Source organism: Notechis scutatus, chromosome 11 (genome assembly GCF_049901735.1).
Source record: "Notechis scutatus isolate UNSWTSFEM ecotype Mainland chromosome 11, rNotScu1.2, whole genome shotgun sequence".
Lineage (NCBI taxonomy): Eukaryota > Metazoa > Chordata > Lepidosauria > Squamata > Elapidae > Notechis > Notechis scutatus.
In genome coordinates this window covers 4,521,893-4,544,310 of record NC_142019.1, presented here as the reverse complement: position 1 = coordinate 4,544,310, position 22,418 = coordinate 4,521,893, and the positions used below count along the sequence as shown (strand labels likewise).

The 22,418-nt window shown below is 41.7% G+C and overlaps 1 protein-coding gene across 2 annotated transcripts in view; it reads left to right on the top strand.

Annotated features, from left to right (window-relative positions):
* Positions 1 to 22,418, top strand: part of EFL1 (elongation factor like GTPase 1) — a 64,730-nt gene that overhangs the window by 36,070 nt on the left and 6,242 nt on the right. For both annotated transcript variants that reach the window (XM_087972607.1, XM_087972606.1), the window contains 4 exons: positions 12,191 to 12,322; positions 14,017 to 14,164; positions 15,326 to 16,329; positions 18,772 to 18,956. In XM_087972607.1, the coding sequence (XP_087828733.1) occupies positions 12,191 to 12,322; positions 14,017 to 14,164; positions 15,326 to 16,329; positions 18,772 to 18,956 (1,469 nt within the window). The remainder of the gene's footprint in view (positions 1 to 12,190; positions 12,323 to 14,016; positions 14,165 to 15,325; positions 16,330 to 18,771; positions 18,957 to 22,418) is intronic.

The window sequence follows — 22,418 nt, the reverse complement described above, 5'->3', positions numbered from 1 at the left end:
ACACACACACATACTATGTGTGTATCTCTTTCTCTCTCATCATAATTCTAAAATGTCACAATAAAACATAGCCTAGGTTTACCAAAAATGTGCTATTTGGGAAAATCTTCCTCTTGCCAACCTATTAATAGAAAATGCCAGCGGCATGATATAACTCTGCTTCATTAAAAATGATTGCACTATTCTATTTTTCAGGAAAGCTTGGGATTGAAAGGTGGGGTATGCATTCTTGAAACAAAAATATGTCTTCAGAACACTTTTTTTTGTGCAGAACAACTACAGTGGTACCTCAGAGATTCAAAACTATTGCAAGTGCTCACTTGCTGCTCTTTTGAATCTTTTTAACAGCAACAATTCCTTAAAGGTTGTACTTGAAGATAATGACATTTAGTATTTTAATAACACTGAATTGTTTTGTAACGTGCCTTTTTCATTGGGAACTGAGATATGGAATTGCTTCTGCAATTCACTGAATGAAGTGAAGGTTATTAAGACTCGGAGGGTGATATGCTTCACACGTACCTCAGCCAAAATATTTTTTTTGACTTAGTGCTGTAGCTTAATACTATGTAGGAATCACATCATCGTGACTAGTAGATCATCACTACTAGATCATGACTTTAAAATCCTAGTGTAGTAAGTAAAAACACAATTGCCATCGTGGGTAGCCTTTCTTTGTTTCTTTTTTTCCAACTAGCAAGAGGTTCAATCTGAAAATATTCATGCAGTTGGAAGATTGTCAACTATCCTATACAATTTAGCATCAACAAAACTTCATTTTGTTAGTTTAGTCTGTTAGTTAAATAACCCACTGCAATCTCTGATGGAGAGATTGCTAAAATCATGAAGTTTATGCTTTAATGCATGATGAAATACAAGATAATAATACTGCCCTTTTCATCAAAGCATATTGAAGCCTCACTCTTAGCAATAACAATAGCACTTAGACTTATATACCGCTTCACAGTGCTTTACTACCCTCTAAGCAGTTTACAAAGTCAGCATATTGCCCCCAACAATCTGGCTCCTCATTTTACCGACCTCGGAAGGATAGAAGGCTGAGTCAACTTTGAGCCGGTCAGGATCGAACTGCTGGCAGTTGGCAGATTTAGCCTGCAATACTACCTTCTAACCACTGCGCCATCACAGCTCGTACTGTGGTTTTTCTCTCAAAGGGGTTAAATTTTGACATTGGTCTTCAAAAATCCACTCACGTGTGCCTTATTCCCCATGGATACACACGCTTTCCTTTTAAACTTTGTCAGTGTTAAAATAATAATAATAAAAACAAAAATAATAAAAATAATAATAATTGTTGCAAGACAATAGCTCAGACTGACAACAAACACAGTCGCTCAGATGGTCCACTGGAACTTGTGTCACAACTACCATCTGCCTGTAGCAAAGAACTGCTGGGATCATAAGCCTGAAAAAGTGGTCGAAAATGAGCATGCAAAATACAGTGGGACTTCTGAATACAGACTGACAAAGTTCTGGAACGCAATACCCCAGATATCACGACTGTGGAGAGGAAAAAAGTGTGGATCGTCAGCATTGCCATACCTGGTGACAGCAGAATCGGCGAGAAACAACTTGAAAAAATCACCAGATATCAAGACTTGAGAATCAAACTGCAGAGACTCTGGCATAAACCAGTGCAGGTGGTTCCAGTGGTACTTGGCACACTGGGTGCTGTGCCTAAGACCTAGGCAAGCACTTAAAAACAATTGGCACTGACAAGATCACCATTGGTCAGCTGCAGAAGGCCACCTTACTGGGATCTGCTCGTATAATCCACCAATACATCATGCAATCCTAAATGCTTGGGAAGTGTTTGACTAGTGATTTGTGATATGAAACCCAGCATAGTTATCTCGTTTTCTGTGTACACTGTTGTTTTTGTGAATAATAATAATAATAATAATAATAATAATTTCGTTCATTGACATTGCAATACCTGGTGATGCACGAATTGTAGACACACAGCAAGAAAAAATCACAAAGGATTTACAAATTGAAATTGAGCAACTTTGGAAAAAGAAATCGTGTGTTATCCCAATTGTAATTGGAGCCCTTGGAGCAATACCAAAAGGGCTGCCTCTCTATTTGGAAATCCTGAATTTATCAGACTTGAATACCCCGATTCTACGAAAAACCACCCTACTTGGAACAGCTTATATCCTTTGACGCTACCTGAACAAACAGTTCCTAGGTCCTTGGTTAGGACTCGAACTGTTGAGCTACCAACCAGTCCCAAATGCTGTGAATCTCATTAAAGATTAAATGATGGTGATGATGATGATGATGATGTCTGCAGACTGTATGGCACTTGACTCTCCTTGTTAAGCTAAGTCCCACAGACTGAAGCGACCTCAAAGACAATGTGGTTTTGGCTATATCACACCACCACGTAAAGGAAACGGTTGGCAACGAGTGCTGTTTTGAAAAGCCACTGTCCTCCTTGGTTTGAATGTTGTGGCCACAAGCATTTCAATGACATGATGTGGCTGGCTGTTGCCTCCCCAGGGCATAGTCTTAAGTTGATTATGGACCTCGAGAGCAAGTTAGGCAAATACATCAGAAGTGACAGCTGCGAAGCTGCAGAACACCGGCTTCTGCGACCTCACGTTGTTTTCTTTTCCTCCCACAGCTGTTTCACATTCCTTTTTTTCTTCTTTTTGTTTTCTACATGTAATCCATTTAACCTGTGCAAGCAGCTCTTAGCAAACTCTTTTTTTGCCATATGGTGATTAAGTCAAAACAAACTGCTGAAGTCTCTGGAGATTCTCAGTCATGCAGGCCATGGTTGTCCCAAAGGTGCTCCCCACCCCAAAAAAAGAGTCAACAACTGGGCTTTGTTTTTCCTTGAAGACCTTTCGCTTCTCACCCAAGGAGCTTGGATTGAGTCAGAACTGAAGAATCTTCTTGGATGAGAAGCGAAAGGTCTTCAAGGAAAAACAAAGCCCAGTTGCCTTTTGAAAAAGCACCTTTGGGACAAGGTGCTGAAGGTATTAAGACTGCAAGGGCTTCCTTCAGGTGGGAGCCTGGATCATCATCATCCTCTTTTAATGACCCCATAATCCCTTGTGGGGTGGAGTCTGGGCAACTGAATGGAGCTGAGTGTTTACTGGCCGGATGCCCTTCCTGTTGCCAATGCGGAGTTTTGTTCAGCAGATACATTCTCAGTGTGCCCAGAGAGAGAAATATCAGCCTCTACCTAGGATTGAACTCGCACCCTGATAGTGAGGCGAGAGCTAGGTGGGAGCCTGGCTGCCACAGTGAAATACCGTTTATAAGGTTACAACCTTCTTACTCTGGACTCTCAGATTATAATTGATTTCCCATCCGTTCCGTGTGGAAGCTGAATCTGAGCTCAGCTGTGTGGCCAAATCATAGTTTGGTTATCAAAGATGCTGATTGTGGAGTCATAGGCGAAGTTTGACTAGAACAAGATATCCTTGAGAGTCATTTTTGCTCCACTGTCCTCTAGCTAATCTTTCCTGCTTCCAACAGGGAGGTGGAGAAGGAGAGAAAGAAGAGCAGGTGTCTGAGCTCAGCAGTGGAAATGCTGCTATCAGGAGGGACATGATAGCCGTGTTCCAGGATCTGAGGGGCTGCCACAAAGAAGAGGGGCTCAACTTATTTTCCAAACCACCTGAAGTCAAGGAACAATGCATGGAAACTAATCAAGGAGAGAAGCAACCTGGAATTAAGGAGAAACTTCCTCATAGGGAGGACAACCAGTGGAACAGATGTCTTCAGAAGGTGCTCCATCATTGGAGGTTTTTAAGAAGAGACTGGACAGCCACTTATCTGAAATGGTTGCCCTCTCCCCTCTTTGGAAGCGCTTTATAGCTCCCGCTGCCTTAAGAAAGTTCAAAACATTCTCAAAGATCCACCTCATCCTGGGAACCCTTTTTTTTGAACTATTACCATCTGGCAGACGGTGCAGGATAATGAAAACAAGGACAAATAGGCTGAAAAACCGTTTCTATCCCAGGGCAGTAGCTCTCTTGAATTCTACTGTATAGTGCAGTGTTGGTGCGGTGTCAGGGGTTTTCAATTCAGTGTGTGGTGTGAAGGATGTGTGTTTGTGTTTATTTTCATGGTCATGATGTGCACTGAAGAGGGTGCTTGATTTCGTTGTAGAAGGTGCAGTGACAATAAAGTAAACTAAATGGCATCTCCTGCTTGAGGAGGAGGTTGGATTGGAAGACCTCCAAGGCGCATTCCAGCTCTATTCTGAATGGAATTGAATTGAATTGCTCTGACTTTTTTACTGGCTCCCACTTGCTTGTAGACTTCCCTCTGAACTGGAGGGACAAGATGGATAAACTGAGAGTAACAACAAGAGGAGAAACACTATGATCAAGCAGAGTCGACAGGAGATTCTGTTGAGTTGGCAGGTACACACTGGCATATTAGACCTTATGACATTTCATCTCTCTGGTGGGTCTGGTTCAGTTTCCTACCGGAGCAGATAGCTCTGTTTTTTCTATGATACATACATTGGGCAAACTCTGTCTTCCATAAACCATGTTTTTTTTTTTCTCCTCAAGGATTTGCATTTGACATTTACAGTTTCTTACATTAAAGAACTCTGTGGGGTGTATTTTTAATCTCACCTTCAGCCAGGGAAGGGAAAAAAAAATCCATATTGCTTCATGATGTCTTTGAAATTGTGAAAGTGTTTTTGGGGTTGTTACTGGCCTGGCTGTGAGTCAGAAAACTGACTTTGTTTAATTTTGAGAACTATTCGATAAGCAAGTGAGCGAAAGAGAAGAGCTATGTTTAGTAACGTCAAGGTTATTTGATTCTGGAATGCTGCACAGTATTAAATTAAATTAAAAAGGACACCGCTTGGTTTGGAGCTTTAGAATATGGGCCAGAATCTGTAAAGTAAATTTATTATTTATTTTGATAATCCTATCCTATCCAATTATTGACAGATTCTACACTTGCAAGCAAATTCATTGATAGCTGTAGAATTTAACTTTACAGTAGCATTCCTTCTAATTCTTCTGGTTTGTTTGTTTTCCTTGTCTGCTTTCAGAGCAATTAGTTGATTGATGGGAATGAGTTTGGCTTATATTAAGCACTTAACTGGGTCAGTTTAGACCTTGACATCTAAATTCTCATATTCACCCTCAGTTTGGTTTCATCTTGAACAAGATTGACACATACACCATAACATCGTTTGTTAGCTTTTGTGATCCTATGGGCTGTCATTATGGCTTGCAAACCATGGCTTATGGTGTAATGGGGTGAGTGAACCAGAGGTTGATCTACTATGGCATGGCTATGTATTGGCAGAAGAAATAATAGAGTTGAACCAGCCTAAATCTTTTGTGGGTTGGACATGGTGCAGGTAGATCGCGGGACCCCGGGACCCTGCAACCGCCATAAGTACATGCCAGTTGCCAAGCACTTGAATTTTGATCACGTGACCATGGGGGTGCTGCAATGGTTGTAAGTGTGAAAAATGGGTTAGGGTTAGGGTTACTGCTTACTCCAAGAGTTTGATCCCAACCGGCTCAAGGTTGACTCAGCCTTCCATCCTTCCGAGGTCGGTAAAACGGGGACCCAGATTGTTGGAGGAAAGATGCTGACCGCTTAGAGAGGGCTGTGAAGCGGCATATAAGTCCAAGTGCTGTTGCTGTTAATTTTATGTAGAAGAGTCTTGGGGCATGAAACTCTTCTCAAAACAAAGATTATGTGTCCTAAGAAAACATGATTCCACCATGATCTGCTCAATCTTCTGTATATATATAAAAACGAAATACTACTCATGCATCATCACAAAATCTCCAGAACTGTAAAGCCTACAAATTTGAAATTTGGCACATATGTTCCTCTTGGCTTCTAGGTGCTCGCTAAGAAAGGATTTTTCAAAATGGCCATCAGAGGTATTAGTATTTCCTATATTATTATTAACACGCTCTGATGCTAAGGAGTTCTACTCCCCCTCCCTACCTGAAATCTCTTCCAAATGCAAAATACAAGCAGAGGGGAGGAGTTTCAGTTTCAGTTTTAGCTTCACAGCACCAAGCAGCTTTAGTAGAGAACAGTTGAGCTAAGCTATGCCCAGGCTCCTTGCTGTCTCCTTCTTGCTCACACAGCAAATACTGTTTCAGTTTCCAAACAGCCCTCAACCCTCTCACACTGACAGGACACTAGCCAGATGAATACCGATGGATGCTGGTAGGCAGAGGCAGAATTTTCCCCCCTGATTTTCCTCTCCAAAAACTAAGCCCGATCACATAGTTTCATAGCGAGCCATGGGTATCCAGCTAGTATCTATATATTAGACATAAAAATGCAGGACCCCCACATCTGTAATGTCCAAAAATGTCCATGTTAAATTCTACTTAACTATACAGTTCAGTTCTCTGAAAGGCTGCTAATGAATTCTGTTAGCACTTGTAAACTTGCTGTGTCTCTCACCATTCTCTCTCTGCTTCTCTCACACATCCACTACTCATCTATACATCTCAGATTAGTGTTATTTGATTGCAGGTAGCAGTGTGTGAAGGAAGATAAAACAGCGTCAACCGTTTGGGCGTTCTTTTCTAAAAGCATTTGATGTGTGACATCTCAGTGGTTTTCATTACATTTTTATTTGGGTAAATAAAAGCATGGCTAGGACTGTCTGGATTTCACTGGTCTCTGTTCTTCTCCTAGCCTCACAGTGGTTTTTATAATTTCTGTATCACTAGTGAACCTAGTGAAAGATGGAGGTTGACTTCCCCATTTTTTTTTAAATGGAAGTCCAAATGAGATACCTTTGGGTGGCAGGGGAAAAAAGCCGGCATTTGCTTTCCCGAGTTCCTCCTTCATCTTAGAGGAGATGCTGCCCGGCCTCTGTCTGCTTGTGGCTGATACATGACACCCTTCTTGCAAAGCTCTTTGTTTAGTCAGCAAAAATGTTAGCCAGACATATTTAGCTTCAGAGGAGTCTTCGGTGGCAAGCAAGACATGGAAATAAATTAGCTGGGCGTGAACACTGGGTAATGCTCCGATGCTTCTTGCTGGGAGGACAAGAGGAAAGCAAAGTTTCTCAACAGAATTGATAAAAGCAGAAGGTGTTTTTATAGCAAGGTCTTGCTCCGTCTTCCTCAATCTACAAGTATTATTAGCAGAGACACCATATGGAACAAGACAGGAAGCTAAATCAATACAACTATTGCATTGAATCTTAAATGGAGGATCTTCTATCTTAATAGCAATACCACCAATAGACTTATATACCGCTTTACGGGGCTTTGCAGCCCTCTTTAAGTGGTTTATAGAGTCAGCCTATTGCCCCCAACAATTTGGGTCCTCTTTACGCACGGTGGAAGGATGGAAGGCTGAGTCAACCTTGAGCCTGGTGAGATTTGAACTGCCAAAGTGCAGGCAGTCAGCAGAAGTAGCCTGCAGTACTGCACTCTTAACTACTGCGCCACCGTGGGTCATAAAACTAGTTTTTTGCCAATCCCAACGATCCTCATTTATTTTGGGCTTGTGCCAGCCCCTGCCATCCATTGCCAGTGTTCAGAGCAAGTGGGAGCCCAAAACCTCTAGAGGAAATAGAGCATCAGAAATAAAAATTATTCCATGATATATCTACCTGAGAAAGATCCTTCTCTTTAGAAGCAAAAAAGTGTGTGTGTGTGTGAGGGGAGGGGAGAATGGAGGGAGGGAGGGAGAGGGAGAGAGAATACAAGCATGAAACACACTATTTCTAACCTTCCATTCCTTGATACATGTTTTGCCTTATATCTATAAGGCTGGGTTTCTGTTTTTAAATGTTATGTGTGGTACTCTGGTTTCCTGTGTTTTATAAATAGTAATTAGAAGCTTCAGATATGTGTGATAAATTTGTTGCAGCTATAATGGGAAATAAACAAGCCAAGACATAACAATAGGAATGCTCTTAAAATACACTGCTTTTTGGCAATGGCATCCACATTTTACACTGAGACTTGTGTTGTGTATATATTTAATTTTATCCCATCCTTTGACCATCATGAGCCTCAGTGGCCCAGTGGTTACAGCGCAGTACTGCAGGCTACTTCTGCTGACTGCTGGCTGCCCAGAAGTTTGGCAGTTCAAATCTCACTGGCTCAAGGTTGACTCAGCCTTCCATCCTTCCAAGGTCGGTAAAATAAGGACCCAGATTGTTGGGGGCAAGAGGCTGACTCTGTAAATTGCTTAGAGAGGGCTGTAAAGCGGAATATAAGTCTAAGTGTTATTGCTATAGTGCTTCGGTTATCTCCATCCACCTACTTGGTTTTTCATTGGCCAAGCAAGAATAGGCCAACTTTGCCATCAAATACACTGGTGTAGCCTTTGTTCTTCTGTCCCATCATTGTTCCTTTTCAACTGATGTACCTTGTTATTCTCAGGCTCTAAATATAACACAAAACACTTACATGTTCTCATCTCCAGATCAAGAAATACTTAATAGGCATACAAGGAATGGCAGTGTTACTCAATGACTGATACTGTATTGGATTTTGAGCACTCTAATGAAATTTTATTAGAGCCTCTTCTCATTGACATATTGCTGTATAATACTGGGAGCCCCGGAATAAAAATTCCCATTTCACTAGGTCCGAGACTCAACTTGGATAGTTGCTGATCATGATTTTTTTTTCATAAATATTTTACAACTTTTTTTAAAGGGTTCCTAAGACGTATTAAATTGACACTTTTTTTCTTTCTTTCTTCAACATGAGATTATGTTTTCCTTGTGGTTTCACGAAATGAATTCTGGTTCATTTTCTTTTTTTCTTTTTCTTTTTGTATCCATAAGGATTTTCCTTGCCAGCCTGCAGAAGACATTAATTATCTGTTTGAAGGCTCACATTTTTTTTTTCTTGATTTAAGAAAGCTCCCTCTGACAGAATTTGGTAATATCAGGATTTGTTTCCATTTCCGTGTTCCTTCTGAGGGAATGTTACAGACAAGACCTCTAAGGACATCAGTAAATTTATGAGATGTGTTGTGGGCCTCTCCTGTTTCTAGGACTCAAAAGAGCTCATCCACTTGATGCTTAAAATCAAACTGAAGATATATGAAGGGGTTTTCTGTATTTATTAACAAATCAATAAAACAAATCTCTCTGGACCACACTGGCTTTATAATTATTCCGTGTACTGTAGAGGACTTGTGAAGGTAAGTTCATGCATTCCTCATCTCACCATGAAGGATTTGGTTTGCATTTTAATGTAATTAATATTTCCAATCCATTATGCAAAGTGGAATGCAGTTATGCTTTGATACTTGCATTTTCCTGGATAATGAGAACACAGTTTGAAATACATTCAAAAATATGAATACTGGGTTGTGTAAAAAGTGCATGTGTTTAGTGGTACAATGTTCATCTGCATTATATATTCGAGAAAATTGCATGAAAAAAAATGCACATGCTGTCAGAATTTTATCCAAGAGTATACTGTTTAGAAAAGTGCAGTCTTTTTTAAAAACCAGTTCTCCAAATATAGCAAACACAGCAAATAAACCTAAGTGAAACGAGAAACTGGTTAAAAACTAAACTCATGTTCAACTAGCTCTCTTACGTTTGAGGATTAATGCAATTAAAGAATATATTTTTTTTAAAAAAGCTCCTGATGTAGCCAGAATAAGAAAACAGAAATTGTTTTTGTTGCAAAAGAATCATGTCAATAAACTTTGTTTTGGAGTGCTTGCACTTATAATTAGACAGCATGACACACGAGTCTTATTAATAACATCCAGTAATGACAAGCATGTTTGAGCTGTTCCCATTGTTCTCTTTCATGCCATCTGTTCCTACACCCACAGTAGCGAAGACTTTTTAATCTGAAAATTGGGAAAAAAATATAATTTACTGGCTGTTCATGCTGTTGCTTATGGCCTTGAACTATGACTTCTTTCCTAATTTCCACTTTGGTTAATTTTTACAACCTTTTAAATAGCAAATGCCATTCTTGTAGGTAGTGCTAGGTACCACCCAATTATTACTAGTATTTCAGACTTGATACTTCAGTGTCAATGCAGGAGAATAATTGTTTGAAAGAGAAATGTACACGCCAGGACACTGTTTACAAAAGGAGGCCCTAGGCTTTGAGAATAATAAGTTCAGGTCTTAGGAAATTCAACTTTAATTACCTGACTGCTTGTTTTGCAAATAAAATATAAGGATAGCTGAAAAATTCAGCCGTTGCATTCTCACTTGGCATTATCCTAAAATGTAATGTTTCTACGGCTTGTTCCATTTCATTGTAGATCATTGCCTGCAGAGCAAATATTTTCAGTTCATCTCAGATATGAAGGATATGGCTACAATAGTGAAGACTGAAGGAGTCTTATTTGTGTCTTCGGTCTAAGACTCTTGAAGATATGTTTTTTCCTACCATTAGAAAGTCAGCCCAAATGATGAGGAACAGGCAAATGCTAAAAAGTGAACTCTTGCAATTGCAAAGATATATGTCCTTAAATTCATCACAGTGCCTTGGTTTTTCTCAGCATGACTTTCCCCATAGGGTTGAATGCCATATGGAGCAGGGTCTATGGTTAGAGATACATAAATAAGTCACAGTAGCATCAACTCAAGAGAGATCCATCATCTTCTTTTCGTAATAATGATAGCAATAGCAATAGCACTTAGACTTATACACCGTTTCACAGTGCTTTACAACCCTCTCTTAAGCGGTTTAAAGTGTCAGCATATTGTCCCCAACAATCTGGGTCCTCATTTTACTGACCTCGGAAGGGTGGAAGGCTGAGTCAACCCTGAGCCAGTGAGATTTGAACTGCCAAACTTCTGGCAGCTGGTAGTCAGCAAAAATAGCCTGCTACTTCATCTAACCACTGCACCGCCATGGCTACATCTAAGTTTCATACTGTCTCTAGTGACATTATAAAAAGACAAGAATGTAGAGGTATCTAAAGGAGAGGTAAACAGATAGAAGAAGAGGGCTGATTCCACTCAATTATATTGAGTGGAAAAAACATACTTCTCATGCCCCGGTCAAAATCTGATTCTGAGGGGGAGGCCAAGCAGCTGACAGGGAGAGGGAGTGTGGCTCCATTGGCTGTGGAAGAAACTGGGGAAGGGCACAGTCTGGCTGTGCAGACCAGGGAAGAGGTAGAGCAAGGGAGATGGAATTCAGAGGAAGATCCAGGCCCAGTCCCTCTTCATCCTAGGGCACGCAGGGAGGAACGGAGAAGGGACCAATGTGAGTTGTGTTGCTTACGGGGAAGGAAAGGGCCCTGATTCCCTTTATTGGCTGCAGCTGGGAATACAGTGTTTAAAAAGGGAAGCTGCGCACATTTGTTGGGAGCAAATCGTGAATTATCTGGTATTGTGGAGACTTATCTGTGTTCCTGGCATCTTCCCAACTGTGTGTGTTTGGCTGTGCGTTAAAGTGTGCAATTTCTTCTCCTGTCAAGTTAATTGCTGCAGCGTGATTTGTTTGAATTTTTAGTTACAGTTTGCATGTGCTTTGTTTTCGGACTGAATTTCCTCCACTTAAAGGCTGTTCCTGGGAGAGTTTTTCTCCAGCCGAAGGTAACCTGGACATTGGGGGAAAAGTTGGAGATAATAAAAGGACTCTTCTTGCTTATTTGACTGTGTTGCCTTTGTGCCATGCCCCGGGTCATCACAATACTGTAAACAGAAACATAATGAAGAAGAAGAGGGAACACTTCCCTTTGTTCAGAGAGGAATTACTAGAACAGATTTACCCTAATTTGTGCCTCTTGTATCCCTTTAAATTAGCTAATACACTTTTTTTAAATGGAATTGGAGCATCATTGTGTGTCTGTCCCTCTGTTAGTAATGGGATGGCCTTCCTTGGCTGAAAACACGTAGAATTTGGCATCTTTATTGAACCTCCATATCCAGCAGCTCCAGCCAGCCTGCACAATGATAAGGGACGCTGGGAGTTGTAGTTCATCAGTTTTGGAAAGCCAGAGGTTCCCTATCATTTATAACGATGCCTTTAGGAAAAAACCCAGTCTTCTCTCCTTGTAGAAAGATGCTTTTCAGCCTCCTAGTTCCTCCGATCAGAACATGCCGTGTCTGTCATAAAATATAACCTGTAATCTAAGTTCAAATGCGCCCTGTCTTATTATTTTTTTTAAATGTTTTTCCATTGTCTTTAGTGAGGGAACTGATATGGATGAAAAATGTGTTTCAAATTCCCACTTTCATGCATTTCAGGAATAGGTGGCTTGCAGGAGTTCGTTTTGAAATCAGCAACCTTGTCCTCCTCTCCAGCTTGTCCACCATTTAATCCACTCAACTTTGAAGCTACGCCGATTGTACGAGTGGCCGTGGAGCCGAAGCACCCAAGTAAGAATAATCTGTGTTTTATTAAAGAGTGTACACGTAGTCCTCGAGCTACGATCATAATTGAGCCTAAAATTTATGCTGCTAAGTGAAATATTCATTAAGTGAGTTTTGTCCCATTTTATGACCTTCTTGCCACAGTTGTTAAGTGAATCATTGCATTTTTTTTTAAATGCTAGGAACACGGTTGTTCAGTGGATCTGGCTTCCCCACTGACTTTGCTTGTCAGAAGGTCACAAAAGGGGATCACATGATCCAGGATATTGCAACGGTCATAAATATGAACCAGTTGCCAAGCTTCCAAATTTTGATCGCGTGATCGTGGGGGATGCTGCAATGGTCGTAAGTGTGAAACACGATCATACGTCACCTTTTTCAGTGCCGTTGTAACTTTGAACAGTCACTACACGAACTGTTGTAAGTTGAGGGCTACCTGTATTTGATTTAAGTCAAGTCGATTTAAATCATGATTTAAATCACTAGTAAAAAGGCTTGATTTCAATCAACTCTATTTAAATCAGGGGTCGCCAACCTTTTGGATCTCAGGGACCACCAAACTCATAATTTTAAATCCCGCCACAGACCACTAATATGTATTTTGACTGGTGGTGGCTTGCTGATGTTGGTGGGAAAGTCGGTCCCATATCCCAGAGCTGCAGTAGTCACAGGAGTGGCCCTCTGGTCATCCCAGAGCAGCTGCTCCTCCACCTGGGTGCACCGGCCTGCCATGGACTGGAGGAGCTGCTCTGGGAGGACCAAAGGGCCAGTCCTGTGACTACTGCAGCTCTGGAATAGGGGACCGACTTTCCCACCAACGTCAGCAAGCCACCTCGGGACAGATTTTTCTCCTCCGCCATTAGTCTTACCCTCCAGTTCCAGCTTGCGTGGCTCTACTCAAGGTAAGGTTTATGCTCGGCCGAAGGGTGGGGGCCAGTGGGTGGGCGAGCCATGTGGGCGGCGCAGCCTTGTGTTCCCGCACAGCCTGGATCAATTGCTTTGGGAGGAGTGCTTTGGAGGGGACATTTCTCTGCGGACCACCAAAATTTTCACGCGGACCACCAGTGGTCCCCGGCCCACTGGTTGGCGACCACTTATTTAAATCATCATTTTTAAAGCGCAACTGTCATCTCTGCTGTGACATTGTGTGAATGCATCAATGCAGTGCATGTTATCTCAGCTTGCAGAGTTTGGATTCATTGAATGAGTGTACCAAAAATGTAAATATTCCAGAATACGCAGCCTCGTGCTATGTCACTAAGCTCCGTTTCATGCTGAATTAACTAAATTATAAATGCAGCTTAAATAGAAAACTATCTTTAGGTAGGTTTTTACTCCAAAAGCATTTTATTAAAATAAATTGATAAAAATAAAAAAAAAACTGATTTAAATCAAAAAAATAATCCAATTTTTAAAAAAAATCATCGATTTTTATCCACCCTGATTGGAAGCTAGCGCACCTCTAAAAAAAGTCAGAGGGGTGGGAAAAAATTGTGGTTCAGCAATAGTACTGGGGTAAGTAAGCAGAAGGATCACCTTGAGATCTAGTGGATTCATTCTAAAGGATGATCATGGATTTGATGTGACTCTGAGCTTGGAATGAAAGACTTCTTGTTCCTGTTCTGCAGCTCTTTTGTTGCATTGCACGATTCTTTGAAGCAAGACGTTTCTAGCGTTTGAACATGCTTTTGACTTTCCAGGTGAGATGCCTCAATTGGTTAAAGGAATGAAGCTCTTAAACCAGGCTGATTCCTGCGTGCAGATTTTGATCCAAGAGACGGGAGAGCATGTCTTAATTACTGCAGGAGAAGTCCATCTTCAACGCTGTTTGGATGACTTGAAAGAAAGGTGGGTTGTGGGAAGAATGAAATCAAACGAAGGGACCATGGTAATGGCTTTGATGCAGCATTATTAAGGAAGCTAGATGCACAAGAATAGCTTTATGCCAGGGTAAAAACAGAAACCCAGGTTATTCAGTGTCCCCATCAAATCAGAGACAAGTGCTACTATGACATACACTCAGTTTTCGTTTAGCGGCCAGTTAGCAACCATTCACAAATACAACTGCAATTTTTTAAAACAATCATTTTCTGACCATAGATTTACGATCCAATTTTGTGCACCTGGTAACGTTCACTAGAGTGAGAGTAACACTGGCTTAGCTGTACAAGAGAATTTTGTCTGAATGAGATGGCACCAAACAGCCATCTTTGCAGAGTCTCCCTCCCTCCTTCCCTCTTTCTTTCTTTCTTTCTTTCTTTCTTTCTTTCTTTCTTTCTTTCTTTCTTTCTTTCTTTCTTTCTTTCTTTCTTTCTTTCTTTCTTTCTTTCTTTCTTTCTTTCTTTCTTTCTTTCTTTCTTTCTTTCTTTCTTTCTTTCTTTCTTTTTTTCTTTCTTCCTTCCTTCCTTCCTTCCTTCCTTCTCCTCCCTCCCTCCCTTCCCCACTCCCTCCCTTCCTCTCCCCCCCCCCTCTCTCTCTGTCTCTCTCACACACACACACACACACAGACAGACATTTCCTTAACCTGGTCATTTGAACATGGTCACTAAGAGAGGATTGGGTCTAGTTGGAGAATCTGGAAAAGAATCTGTCCTCACACCAGTTCATTTGCCTAGTTCTCACTGCAATTAGCTGGTAATGGTTAGGATGATGACACATAGATTGCCTTCTGACAATAAACAACATCAGGAGTGCTGCAGATTCAAAATTCAAAATAACCTTCCTGTATCCAGTGAGACCAGAAAGCCAAGCTAGAGGTAATTACTAGCCTCAGTGTGCAATAAAATGTCTTTTCTTTGTGCCCAATTTTGTAAAATCAACCATTTTCTTAGAGGTTAGTGCTCTCTTGATGGCACAGTGGTTGTTTTGATAAGAAAGTAGGAAAGAAATATTTTTAATACGATCGCCCAGACACTCGATGTTGGGGTCAAGTGATAATGAGTGTTAACTTACCAGTGGACTTAAAACCATTGTCAGACCTGACTCGAGCCTTTTTTGGGCTTTCCGTAGGTTTGCCAGGATAGAAATCAGCGTCTCAAAGCCCATCATCCCCTTCCGAGAAACCATCACAAGACCCCCCAAAGTGGACATGGTGAACGAAGAAATCGGGAAGCAGCAGAAAGTGGCCGTCATACACCAGAGCAAGGAGGAGCAGAATAAAATCCCTGAAGGGGTCCAAGTGGATTCAGAGGGACTCATAACAATATCCACGCCAAACAAATACGCCACCCTCAGCGTACGAGCGACGCCGTTGCCGGAGGACGTAACCCAACTGCTGGAGGAAAACAGCGAATTGATTCGGAACATAGAGCTGTTTGCCTCTTCTCTCAACGAAGACAGGAAAACCGAGGAGATGAACCAGAAGATGCTGAGCCGGATACGGGAGTTCAAGCAGAAACTAGAACAAAAGCTGCAGGGCTGGAAATGGAGAAATGCTGTGGATGCCGTCTGGTCCTTTGGCCCTCGAAAATGTGGACCCAACATCTTACTGAATAGATGTGAGGGCTACCAGAGGTCTGTTTGGCAGTGCCTCGAAGGCGCCAAGCCAACCAAAGAAGCGGCTCTGTATCGGGATTTTGACAACAGCATCATAAGCGGGTTCCAGTTGGCTACGCTCTCGGGACCGATGTGTGAAGAACCACTGATGGGCGTCTGCTTTTCGGTGGAGAAATGGGACATGAGCAGATTCGCGGAGCAGGTGGCGCTCAAGAGGCAAGATTCAGAGGAAGGGAAGGCTGCGGATGAGACCGGCGGCAGAGAGGAACCTCCCTCTCCACCAAGGAGGGGGACTCAACCCATGTCTGAAAACGAACCGCAAGAGGACGAGAGGTGCAGCCTGAAATCGCTGCACAAGCGCAAAGGGGAGGCATTGAATGCAGACTGCTACGGCCCTTTCTCAGGCCAGCTGATTGCCACCGTGAAGGAAGCATGCCGCTACGCCATGCAGGCCAAGCCCCAGAGGCTTATGGCTGCCATGTACACCTGTGAAATTATGGCAACCGCGGAGGTCCTAGGTAACAAAGACCAAAAAATGCAACCGATATAAAGAGAGCACGGATAGTCCTCGACTTACGACTACAATTGAGCGCAAAATGTCTGTTGTTAACACTTTTAAGTGAGCTTTGCTCCCATTTTACAACCGTTCTTGCCACAGTTATTAAGTGAACTGCCGCCGTTGTTAAGTTAGTAACACGGTTGTTAAGTTAGACCCGTTAAGAACCCCCCCCCCCCCCCCCCTCTCCTCCCCCCTCCACGTTGGGGGGTCCTCCTTGTTTTTGTTTTTTGTTTGTTGGGTGTTGTTTCAGCGTTGGGCGGGGGGTTTTTTTTTTTTTTTTTTTTTTTTTTTTTTCTACTTTGGCGGGGTGTTTCCTTTTTTCTGGCTTCCCCATTGATTTTGTTTATCAGAAGGTCGCAAAAGGGGATCAGATGACCCTAGGACACTGCAATGGTCGTAAATACGAGCCAGTTGCCAAGTGTCTGGATTTTAATAATCATAAGTGTGAAAAATGGTCATGTCACTTTTCCAGTGCTGTTGCAACTTTGAACACTCACTAAACAAACGGTCGTAAGTCGAGGACTACCTGTAGTTGCTGAGGGATGACATCTGGAGGAGGAGGGTGTGGTTAGAGGAGCAGAAGTCGAGCAATTTGTGTTTGCTTAGTACAGAGGTCTCAAACTTGGCAACTTTAAGACTTGTGGACATCAACTCCCAGAATTCTCTAGCCAGCATAGCTGGCTGGAGAATTCTGGGAGTTAATCCACAAGTCTTAAAGTTGCCAAGTTTGGGGACCCCTGGCTTAGTACAATGTTTTTCAAACGTAGCAACTTTAAGATGTGTGGGCTTCAGTTCCCAACATCCTCGTTTTGCAATAGCCAACATTTCCTGAGCAGATTATTTACCTATTTAAATATTAGAACCAAAAAATAATAAGTGACAGTACGTAGATCAACATTCCCCAACCTAGTTCCCTTTCAAATATTTTGGGCCGTTGTGCCTAGAATTCCCAGGAATTGACTGATTAGCACGCTCAATGGATCTGGATGGTGGCGAACTGATTTAATTAATTCAATTTGGTACAGCCGCCCACTCCAAAAAACAAAATCAATTGGCGAAGGATGATTTATAATGTTTGCTATGTGAGTTATTTTTATTTAACTTCCCTTGTGTGATTGCTAAAATTGCGCTGTGAACAGCATTTGCTCCAACCCTGAGCATCTCCCCTCCTTCTTTTCAAAATCTTTTTCTACATTCTGGATGACAGCTTGCCACAAATACTGTTTCCTGATACTTTGTCTGCTTCTTTGCCGTAGGTATTATTAGGCTTCCTAATTCAGTAGCGGTCTGTGCTGCTCTCTGAGCTTGCTTATTTTCTTGCAGACATTTCATTACCAAACTAGATAATATCATCAATGCTCTGATGATGTTACAGTGGAATTTCAGATCGCGAATGCTTCTGACCAAATTGGGTGACCCCAAATTGGGGTCAAAAATTTCGGAAAATGTTTGCTTCTGGTTGCGAACATATCTTCAGGTGGCAGCCAAACACTGCCATGGCGATTTTCCTTGCTATTCTGACCAAGGCTTCCTGAGACCGTAATTAAGCACACGCTTACTCCAAACAACTGTTGTTTTATTTCAATGCTGGGAATTATGTTCATTCCCAGCCCGCAATGAGTCCCAAACAGTCCCTCGAGATAAGCGCCCACCTCTCTCTCTGAATTGCTGCCAACAACTAAAGTGCCAAATTAACTGTAAAAAAACAATGAAAGTACAAAGTCCACACAGAGCTTCAAGGATTAATCTGAACAGAGTGAACAACTTTGCTTCCTGCAAAGGTTTCTCTACCATTGCCTGTCCTTTATACCTTATGGGAGGGGCAATCACCTCCAAGCCTCACTCCCGAGTCGCCCCTTTTATCTCAGCTGCTCTTGCCTTCTAGCAGCTCTGTGCACACGCACACTGGGAACAGGCTCCCCTTGTTCCTCTTCCTCGTTGCTGCCAGACTCTGGAGGCTCCAGAGGCAGCACCCCACTCCCAGATGGTCCTGGCCCCATGTCTGCATCGGGTGCAGAACCCTTGTCCGAGTCCTCTCCAGACTCCTGGACTGGTCTCCATTCTTTCCCACTGTCCAATTCCACTGCTGTCTGCTCAGGCTGCTGGCGAACCACAACACCTTCTGCAGCAATTTCCCCTTCTGTGCCTTTTTTTTTGCTCATGCATGCACAGTCATTCGTGCCTCCGGTCACGACCAAATCGGGTTGCAACCAAAGTCCTGGAACGGATTACAGTCGCGACCCGAGGTTCCACTGTACTTAGTTTGGCTTATGAAATGCCTGCAAGAAAGCAGCCAAGTTCAGAGAGCACCAATACTCACCTTTATTGGTAACTATATCTCTGAATGGTCAAATTACTTGGTGGGAAGGCCAATGAAATACTATCACCCATGTATTGGCAGGTCGTGTCTATGCCGTCCTATCCAAGCGAGTCGGCCGAGTATTGCAAGAGGAGATGAAGGAAGGGACGGACATCTTTATCATCAAGGCATTATTGCCAGTAGCAGAGAGTTTTGGTTTTGCTGATGAAATCAGGAAGAGAACAAGCGGCCAGGCCAGTCCACAACTGATCTTCAGTCACTGGGAGGTATATTTTCTTTTTCAACCCCTTTATCAGTCGATGCAAGATTTCCTATGGTTGCATAATAACGGGGGGAGAGGAAAGACCGTGAAGGATGGTCAGGATTTAAAAATTTGCTATTAGATGTTATAGAGTTTTGTTGTTGGATCTGCCACAGCTTAAACCTCTAAGTAGAAATGGCTCCATTGATTGAGAAAGGTGTAGTTTTACTAGTGTATTACAGTAATGCAAAGCCAGAACTGAGAATCATGTGCCAAAATTCCTAAGTTCTACTTTTCCCTCCCTTCACTGTCTTTCATCACCCACCTTGTGTAACCAATCAAGTTTAGGCACGATGTTGTAGTAACAGCCAGTCCAAGCATGCTTTGGTATGCAGCTCTCTCCTTCTAGCTGGGTGACCTTGAGGCAGCATCTTGATGAGATGCAGCATTTACTTTCATTTCCCCAAGCACTCTCCCCCCCTTTGTTTCCTCTCCCCACCGTTCATGGCACCGCATAGCACACGTAAGCCTAAGGTGGGAGCTGACATCTGCCCTATCACATCAGTGAGTTTTGCCTGGTGCAGATCATGAGGCGGGTTACGAGCCTTGTATTAAAGATCAGGCTGTCAGCAGTGACCAACAACAAGGGTGTCAGGGCTCCGACAAATACCCCCATTTAAATCATAAATCTGTAGCCAAACTTCCAAAACTTAAAAGAAGATTTATTAGGAGTAAACATAGCGGCACTGCCTGGGTGTAGCCGACTCTGAGACACAACTCTGAGACACAAACTCTAAAAAAGACCATAGAAATATTTTATGAGTTAACAAAGGGGAAAACATTGCCAAGTTCTCCTGATTATTTCTTTCCACTAAGTGTAGAAATAAGGCTTCCATTGAGAAAGATTGGTTTCCATTTTCCTCCAGAAATCCATTCCTTTCTTTCTATAGTTACCAAATGAAAAGAAAGCAGAATCGAAATATTTCCATTATTTATCTGCTGGCAGTAAAATGTAATTGTTTGATGAAATTGATTGTCAATAGATTTACAACAGAGAAAGGGAATCCTTTGTTATACCAATCAGAATTGGCCTGATGAACTTACAGCCACAAAGTGTGCTGAGGATGGATTAGAATAGATCAATTTTAAAAGATAACTGTACAATGTAGTCAAAGATACTGTGGTAGCTAAAGACGTCATATGAAAAAGAGTTGCATTTAGCCAAATCAGGAATCTGGTAGCATCTTTTCTGATTTAACACATTTCATTAAAAGCTATAAACTGTCATGAATTACAGCTTGCTTCATCAAATGCTTGGAATGGCTAAACTGATGTAGGATTTAAGTTAGAAAGAGATGGAGGAAGGGAGGGGAAAACAGGTTGATTATGGAGATACAGTTTACCTGTGGCACAGCATATAAGTACCTTATCAATCAACAGTTGTAAAGAGGTTAAAAACACATTGCATTTGATAATCTGTGATGTATAAATATAATTTGTTCTGTTAGTGGACTTCCCAGAGCCTTTATCAAGATCCCTATTGATGGAACTCTGAGCTCCTTAAGCTTAGCTGGTATTTAGTCAATGAATTAACTAGCCAGCAATGCTTGGCAAAGCTATTCTGTTTAAAATGATTGTTTTTTTTAGAAAGCTGACTATTTCTAAATGCTAAAATAGACACAGTAAATTCTAAAGCCTCTTTGTGGGATGATCAGAGCAATAAAATAAATGGATCCTGTATAATTCCCCTAGTTTTCTATCTCTTAATCATTCTTAAACTGTATTTTTCTCAAACCATGTAATTTACAATCAAGAGGTTTTTGAGTAGAAGACGTTTTAAGGAACAGAGAAGAATAGAATAACACCCATTTTCTAAGATGGAATTCATTTGCAATCTATTCTCTCTCTCTCTCTCTCTCTCTCTCTCTCTCTCTCTCTCCCTCCCTCCCTCCCTCCCTCCCTCCCTCCCTCCCTCTTTTTTCTTTTTGAGCCCTGTGTGAAAAAAAAATACAGACATGGGTGCAAAATAATTCTTCTCTGGTAGGTCTGCTTGTAGCGCTGCCTGTATTAACAAAGACAACAAAGAATGTCTTCCTAAGTGCCTTGTGTAAGACTGTGCTTCTATTTGTGGATGTCACACTTCTTCTGGCATTAGAATTGACCCTCTAACTTAAATCCCCCCCTCCCTTTTCTTCCATTTCTATTTGCTTGACTGGCACTAAGGAAAACAATAGCAGGCAGGGTTTATTAAAAATAGGACTGCTGCTTTTGCCATCATCCTCGAGGGATCTGAATACTCTCCCGATCTTCTTTTTCTTAAGCCCCATTTGGAATTCTGCAGAGTTGACATTTCCAGTGAATATCATTCAGTTGGAAGGGATGGGAATTTCTCACACCCCACCAGGAAGCTAGCTAGTTTGCTTGCTTTCTCTCCCTCCCTCCCTCTCTCTCCCTCCCTCCCTCTCTCTCTCTCTCTCTCTCTCTCTCTCTCTCTCTCTCTCTCTCTCTCTTTCTTTCTTTCTTTCTTTCTTTCCACCAAGCGACTTTATCTAGACAAGGTTAAGGCCACAGCTACACAGTCGTCCATCTCTGGGAAATTTTCTCTGTCACTCATTCCCCATAACAAAGAGGGCCAGCATTAGAGCACATCCAGGCCCTATATAGAGGCATATGAAACTTCTTGATAATGTGGCGGGATTTATTTATTTTATTTATTTATTAAATTTGTATGCCGCCCATCTCCCCTATAAGATGACTCTGGGCCGTCTACCTGTCCCTTTCTTGTCAAATGTTTCATTGCTACATATATCCCTTCCAGAATCAAAACATTGTTTGTTTGTTTAATTTCCCATCTTTGTTATTTTTATATAAATAACTCAAGGTGGCAAACAGTCCAAATACACCTTTCCTCACAATAACAACCCTGTGAGGTGAGTTGGACTGAGATAGAATGACAGGCTGAAGTTCACCCAGTTAGCTTTCATGCCTAAGGTGGGACTAGAACTTGCCAGCTCTTGGTGATTGGCCCTAAATCACCCAGCTAGTTTTCAGCCCTAAGGAAGGACTAGAACTCACCGTCTCCTGGTTTCTAGCCTGGTGCTTTAATCACTGGGCCAAACAAACAAAGATACTTATGATTGTAATCATACATGACAACATAATGCAATGAAAAGTAACCATAAAGTTAAAATACAGGGCAAAAAAATAAGGAAGCTTCCCCATAAAATTTTGATTAAAATATAACTCTCTTAAATGTTTACCTTTCATTGCAATATTAGTATATTCTATAAATAACATAAGGCTAATCGTAAAACTACTACTAAGCCCAAAAACTAAAAAACAACCCATTGTCTTTCTAAGTTTAAAAGATGATAAAATAAAAACTGATTGATAGCTGTCATGGAGAATTCTGTAGCTTTTGTAGCAGTGATTTTTTTTATCAATCCAGTTTTTTATTCTGAATAAATCACAGAAAATGAATTCAAAG